This window comes from Emiliania huxleyi (assembly GCF_000372725.1).
Source record: "Emiliania huxleyi CCMP1516 unplaced genomic scaffold EMIHUscaffold_55, whole genome shotgun sequence".
Lineage (NCBI taxonomy): Eukaryota > Haptophyta > Isochrysidales > Noelaerhabdaceae > Emiliania > Emiliania huxleyi.
Window position 1 is genome coordinate 398,038 of NW_005197877.1, and position 6,168 is coordinate 404,205.

The window sequence follows — 6,168 nt, forward strand, 5'->3', positions numbered from 1 at the left end:
CTACACTCCTCCTGTGGGGGGGGGGGGGGACACGCATGCCATGTTCATGTTCATGTGTGTCGCCATTCACGCCTCCAGGAGGTGCGGCACAACGCCAAGCTAGGCCGTCCCGCGCGCGCTCCCTAGCTCTCCCTCTGTCTGGCGCTTGCGGCAGAGAGGTCGCCGCGCGCCGGCGTCAGCGATGAGCTTCTGCCGCCTCTCTCCATAATTATTGACTCTTGAAGTCGCTGCTGTCCTGTGTGCATGTCATGTGTGTACTGTAGATGAGAGATTGTTCGTGTGTTCTTTTTTATTTCGGTGCGAGAGTGCGCCGTGTGCGCGTTCGAGCTTCGAGGATCGGAGTTCGGTCTTCGGAAGCGCGCGTCCGGCTCCGCTGTGCGCTGAGCGCTGTGTGAGTTGTGTGTGTGGTATTTAGAGGTATACGCAATACAGCTTTTAAATGCTCGTACGGCTTCAATGCGGCTTGCGGGTCATGGCCTGTGTGTCCGAAACTTTGTGCAACACGTAATATAGTACTACGCATGAGCTCTTTCCCAGTGCACCCCAAGGAGCTCACGGACGGACGGCAAGCAGTCCGATCCAGTTGAGTACTAAAGAACAAGAGAGGCACCGCTAGTGCTCCGCTGGGCGTCACACTAACCGCCGCGGCGGTGCCAAGGTGAGAGGAAGGCCACTGCAGTGCTCCGCTACTCCATCTCACGCGTGATCGCCAAGCGCAGCACGCACGTGACAAAGTCGCGCGCCGCGATGCCGTTCGTGGCTCCTTGCGCGCCCGCCCTCGCCACGCCGAAGACCAACCGACGTCGGACCGCGGTGAGACCGCGCCGCCCCCCGCGCCCGCCCGCGCCCGCAGCGTGAACACATACGCGCGTCCCTCGCCGCACGGAAACATACGCGCCAGCCGCGCAGCAGCCTCACATGCAGCGCCGACCGCATGCTCGCGCCCTGGGCCGCCGACGACCCGGTCGGGCGGGCTGCGCGGCCGCCGTACACCATCAGGCAGGCGCGCGACCACCCGCAGCACGCCGCAGCCCACCGCGCAGCCCTGCCAGCCAAGCCTGCGCCTCCCAGCTGCACAAACAGGGCGCACAACAGAGCACAGCGCACAGCACACACCGGCGGCGCGCGCGCAGCACACACAGACGCGCGCGCGACCGCAGCACGCACACGTACACAGCACGCGCGCGTCGCACGCCAGCGCAGCGCCGCACACAGAGCACACTTGCCCACATCAGCAGCAGCCAGCCTGCCACAATCCTCATCTCACACACGCGCGCACACACTCCCCCCTACCGGCGCACGCATTGGGCGTCGCCGAGAGCTCCACGGTGGTTGATACATACCTACATGCTACTTCGGCTTGGCCACCAAAACGACTCTACTGGAAATAGATTGATAAAGGTGAAGAGCTGTGGAAAAGAGCGCGAAAAAGAATTTTACAACGAAGGCTGTGGCGACGCGCGCTCCCTCTCGGAGGCAAAAGGGCTACGGACGGGCGGACTTCAGCGACTCCGGCGCCGCGCCAGGCCCCAACATCGACATGTGCAGTCGGTTCCTCCGGGTCAATGTGCTCGACCAGGTGCCCGCGTCCAACTTCGCGCTGCACGCGGCGGCCAAGGACGAGCACGTCAACGTCATCGGCACGCTGCTCTCTGCCCGCAGGTACTCTCCACGCGGGCATCGGCCTCGATACCCACACGCCCCGAGTGACCAGTGAGGAGAGTACATGTAGAGGCACGCGCGACGTTGGGGACGCTTGTACACTACCTTCGGTGCGAGTCCACACCATAGGCGCGCCGATTGCCAACGTCGCACGTAGAGTCATGTAGCCTGTCTGGGTGGAGAGGGCTGTAGGCGCGCGACGTTAGGGACGACTGAGTCACTGGACTGTACACAGAACACACTAAAGTATACCTATGTATGTGCTATAACGGGGGGGCTTGCGAGCGGGACGGCCTTGCGCAATCCCCCAAAACCACTTCAGCACGCTCCTGCTAGCTGGGCTTGCGCGCATCACGCAAGAGCGGCCGGGGGCCGCCGTCGGTAACTTAGAGCCTCAGTGCTCTCCATATCTCTTTCAACCATCAACGCAACCTGGCGCGCGCGCGATCTCAGATTCGGTCATGCTGCACTGTATCAGTGTATCACCGGTTCCATCGGGGATCAGTCCGATCAGAGCGTGATGCCGGCGACCTGCTTGAGCGCCTCGCGGTACGCCGCCTCGTCCTTGAGCGGCTCGCGCTTCACCTCCTTGCCGTGCCGCATCTCCTTGACGTAATCCTTGCCCACAAAGTCAAAGCCCTCCTCTCTCATCATGATGCACATGCGCTTCTGCGAGAAGGGGTTCTGCTCGACGTCGGCGAGCACGCCCGCGATGCCCGCCTTGAACTCGTCGCAGTCAAGCGCGAGGTCGTCGTCGAAATTGACGAGGTAGACAGGCTCAGGCGGCGTCATCTCGGGCGCCGGAGGCGGCGTCTCGGGCAGCCCCACAAAGTCGACCATGACGCTGCCGCCGAAGCCGGACTTGCGGCTGCGCATGAGCACCTGGCCGCAGCGCTTCGCCATTTCGGGCGTCTGGCCAAAGGCCGACGGGTCGTCGTTGGGCGCGAAGCTGTAGGCATCGCCAATCATCGAGTCGGTCACAGTGCTGCCAAGCACGGCGGCCATCGGCTCTCTCGGCGCGTCGCCAAAGCCGGGGTCGACGTGCAGCGGCTGCGGGCCCAGCCCATCGACGAAGAGGGCGAGGTGGCCCGGGACCGGCCCGCCAGGAGTGATGACGTACGATATGGAGAGGCGGACCTTGTACCCGAGCGACCGCAGCAGCCATGCGAACGCAAAGTTGAGCTCGAAGCAGAAGCCGCCGCGGCGGTCGTACACGACCTTCTTGAGCGTCTTGTGCACGTCGAGGCTCGGGATGTGCTTGGCGGCGGGCACCGCCGCGACGCTGTCACCGAGCGCGGGGTGCGCGTGCTGGCCGAGGTTCTCGAACGGCACGGTAAGCAGGAAGGCGTGGAGCAGCTTGGAGAGGTCCTCCGCGCTAGGCTCGCGTGCGATGAGGGCCTCGGCCTCGGCGTACAGGCCGATGCGGTCGAGGAAGGCGAGGAGTGTGCACTTGTTGCCGGCGTTCATCGACTTTTTTATCGATCAACTAGTGTGGGACCTGCGGCGGTACCCGTCTCTGTTGTTCGGGCAGTGAGAGACGCAGGATCTGCACGCCAAAGTGGGCCACTCATTTGCATTTTGGTTTTGGGTTGTCGGAGATCATCCATCAGCACTCATGTCTCATCAGTCAGTCACGTCAGTCAAAGCAGTTCGTGGCACTCATCAGTCAGTCACGTCAGTCAAAGCAGTTCGTGGCACTCATCAGTCAGTCACGTCAGTCAAAGCAGTTCGTGGCACTCATCAGTCAGTCACGTCAGTCAAAGCAGTTCGTGGCACTCATCAGTCAGTCACGTCAGTCAAAGCAGTTCGTGGCACTCATCAGTCAGTACGTCAGTCAAAGCAGTCGTGGCACGTGGAGCAGTCGCTGCATGCAACGGCGCCGCCACACGCTCCGGACGACCCCGACAACCGACACACCACGCACAATGGGAGGCTATCGCGCACGATCGGGCATCGCGCCGCAAACAACTCGCCGCACAGATGGGGGGGAGGCAGAATCCCACACACACCGGAGCAGCACAGACACCTTAGACGTCAGCGCTCGCTCGATGTGGCCGGCGCTCTCCCCTCGGTCCTATCTCGCCATTTCAACGGCGGCGTGCGGCCACGCGCCGCGCCGAGCCGGTCTCGGCGGGAGACCTCGGAGCCGCACGCGATGCGGGCATGCGCGATGGCTCCGTTGGCTCCGTGCCTAAGGCAGATCGATTAGGGTGTGAGCTGCGGCAGCCACCGTTTCTGTACCCGCTCGATCACGTGCAGGCCGTCGGAGGCCGCGCTGGATGGCCCAGGGCCGGCGGCGGTGAAGGCGTCCGTCGATGAAGGGATGTCGTCGAGGGAGCCATCGTCCTCCGGTGCACCGGTCCAGTTGTCGGAGTTCGAGATCGCAGTCGACTTGGAGAGTGTGTTCGGCCCGTTGACGAACTCACGGAATGTGAGCGACTTGGTGCACGCTGGGTCGAGCATCATGACTCGCACCTCATCCTGGGCGAGGAACTCGCCCAGGGACCAGCTGTTGGCGTCGCCGTTTTGATCGAGCTGCATCCACTGCATGGTTTCGTAGTCAAGCGTAAACGCCCAGGAGTTGGTGCCTGGGTGACTTGCTGATGAGAGCGCCTTCCAGGCGGGTAGTCGTGCCCCTCACCTACGGTCATACGGCGGCGTCAGAGGGGGGGAAGGGGCGCGAAGCGTGAACATGGAGGCAAGCAGGTTGGTTTCTGCACCTGGCCAAAGCCGGCGACCTCGAAGTTGTCGTAGCTTGTGCTCGCAGCGCGCGGCGACAACTATTCGAAATTTCACCTGCGGAGTGCGGAGTGCGGTGCGCGCGCCTCCCGCCTGCGCGCCGTGCCGCGTGCGCGGCCGTGTTGGCGCCGAGGCGCGAGGGTGCGCGCGCCGGTGTGGATCGCACTTCTTGCCCCAAAGGGAAACATGGCGGTCAAAAGGGTATAAACAATGAAGTTACACGTGAGCCGCATCGCCCCGAGCCATGAGAGTCCTGCTCTGAGAGACGAATTTTTACAGAGTGCCACAGTCACACAAAAGTCTCTCCACTCTCGCAGTCGCACAGAAACAAGGGGCCAAACACACGTATTGTGATCAACAGGGTCTGACCCCGGGGGTGCGATTGCATGTGATCAAGCTTGGTTTCACACCCACGGTCTCACAGTGTGCCGGCAGGGTCGCCAGCTATGTCCTTCACAGTCACGCATCAAGCCGCGCAACGGCAGCGTGGCGCCCGGCCTAGATGTAGCGCAGATCGACGTAGACCGCCTTGATCGGCTGAAGCGCCGCAGCTAGCTCGTCGTCGCCCTTGTCCTTGAGCACAGGGTAGTCGTTGCGAACCGCGTCCCAGACGTCCCCGTCCGGGTCAGCTTGGGGGTTGCGCAAAAGGCTAGCGAAAGTGGTTGGGCGGCCAAACACGTCGAGGAGGCCGAGTGGTGCGACTCCCGACTCGCGCCAGCTTAAGAGGTTCTCTGCCGGCTTGCGAGCGCTCAAGCTCACGCCCTGCAGTGCCGCTAGCTCCATCTGGGTGAAGGGTGCCGGTTTTGCGCGTGCATAGGCCGTCGCCGGTGCAGCGGGTATAGGTGACGCGATGAAAGCCTCGCCTGCGAACCGTGCCACGGCGGTGCGGGTGCGGGCTGGCCGGCCGGCAGGCAGGCTGAGAGCAAGCAGAAGCATAATGGCACCGGATCGACACGAGAAAAAGAAATGGACGGTTGTTGCATTCTGCATTTTCAGAGAAATACGGAATGTAGAATCAGCCCGTCTATGCAGAGGCTAATCCATGCAGACTGCAACCTGCATGCTACAAGAGTGGGCTCCACTCCCGATACAATAACGAATTTGCTAGTGCATGCATCTCTACCACTTTCATCTCCCCACCTCCTCCATCTCGCTCCCTCTAGCCCCCGTGTCCCGTCCCGCCCCTGCACCCCCCGCCGAATGCGCTCGCCGCGGGGCCGTCTCGGGAAGATCGCATCTTATCCCGAGGCTCGCCGTCCCAGACGCGGAGAGATGCGCGCGCTCGTCGAGCCAAGCGCCGCCCTTGCGCAGCCTCTCCCGGGGGGCGGCGGCGGGGGTGGGGAGGGGGTGGGGGGGAGGGGCGAGGAGGAGGAGGAGGCCAGAGGAAGCGAGGCCAAGGCCTCGCAGGGCCGCCTAGGCGAGCGCGACGGACGACTCCTTGACGTCGAGCTCCTAAGGAAAAAGAAAAACGGCGTCCGCATGTTGATAAGGAAGAAGAAGACGCGACTGCGTGTGGTGCTGTCGAGCTCCTCGTTGCCGTCGGCGATCGTCTCGAAGATCATCGACGTGACCACGTACGGGTCCATGTTGGAGGACGGGCGGCGGTCCTAAGGTCAGGTGAGGTACGGGACACTTCTCCACACACACACACACACACACACACACACACACACACACACACACACACACAAGGGTGTTGGGGCGAGGGCCAGGCTAGCCCCTCGCGACTCCACGTCTAGACGACAGGAGCCCCGCGGCATTGGAAGT

At 62.9% G+C, this 6,168-nt stretch overlaps 4 protein-coding genes across 4 annotated transcripts in view; 1 reads left to right on the forward strand and 3 right to left on the reverse strand.

Moving 5' to 3' along the window:
- Positions 1–126, forward strand: part of EMIHUDRAFT_212900 (hypothetical protein) — a gene marked incomplete at both ends in the record, with an annotated part of 1,855 nt that extends 1,729 nt beyond the window's left edge. Inside the window, one exon of the mRNA XM_005765528.1 lies at positions 79–126. Within this exon, the coding sequence (XP_005765585.1) occupies positions 79–126 (48 nt within the window). The remainder of the gene's footprint in view (positions 1–78) is intronic.
- Positions 127–2,172: 2,046 nt separating this feature from the next.
- EMIHUDRAFT_212903 (hypothetical protein) lies at positions 2,173–3,129 on the reverse strand (the record flags this gene model as incomplete). Its single annotated transcript, XM_005765529.1, has 1 exon — positions 2,173–3,129. One exon carries the CDS (start codon positions 3,127–3,129, stop codon positions 2,173–2,175), a length of 957 nt encoding a protein of 318 aa, XP_005765586.1.
- Positions 3,130–4,899: 1,770 nt separating this feature from the next.
- EMIHUDRAFT_212905 (hypothetical protein) lies at positions 4,900–5,337 on the reverse strand (the record flags this gene model as incomplete). The annotated part of the gene is made up of 1 exon (XM_005765530.1): positions 4,900–5,337. The coding sequence occupies one exon, from the start codon at positions 5,335–5,337 to the stop codon at positions 4,900–4,902; it is 438 nt and encodes a 145-aa protein (XP_005765587.1).
- Positions 5,338–5,379: 42 nt separating this feature from the next.
- The window catches only part of GLN4 (glutamine synthetase), a 4,284-nt gene continuing 3,495 nt past the window's right edge, over positions 5,380–6,168 (reverse strand). The window contains exons 12-13 of the mRNA XM_005765531.1: positions 5,904–6,008; positions 5,380–5,853 (exon numbers count right to left, since the gene is read on the reverse strand). Of these exons, the coding sequence (XP_005765588.1) occupies positions 5,815–5,853; positions 5,904–6,008 (144 nt within the window). The 3' untranslated portion in view covers positions 5,380–5,814. The remainder of the gene's footprint in view (positions 5,854–5,903; positions 6,009–6,168) is intronic.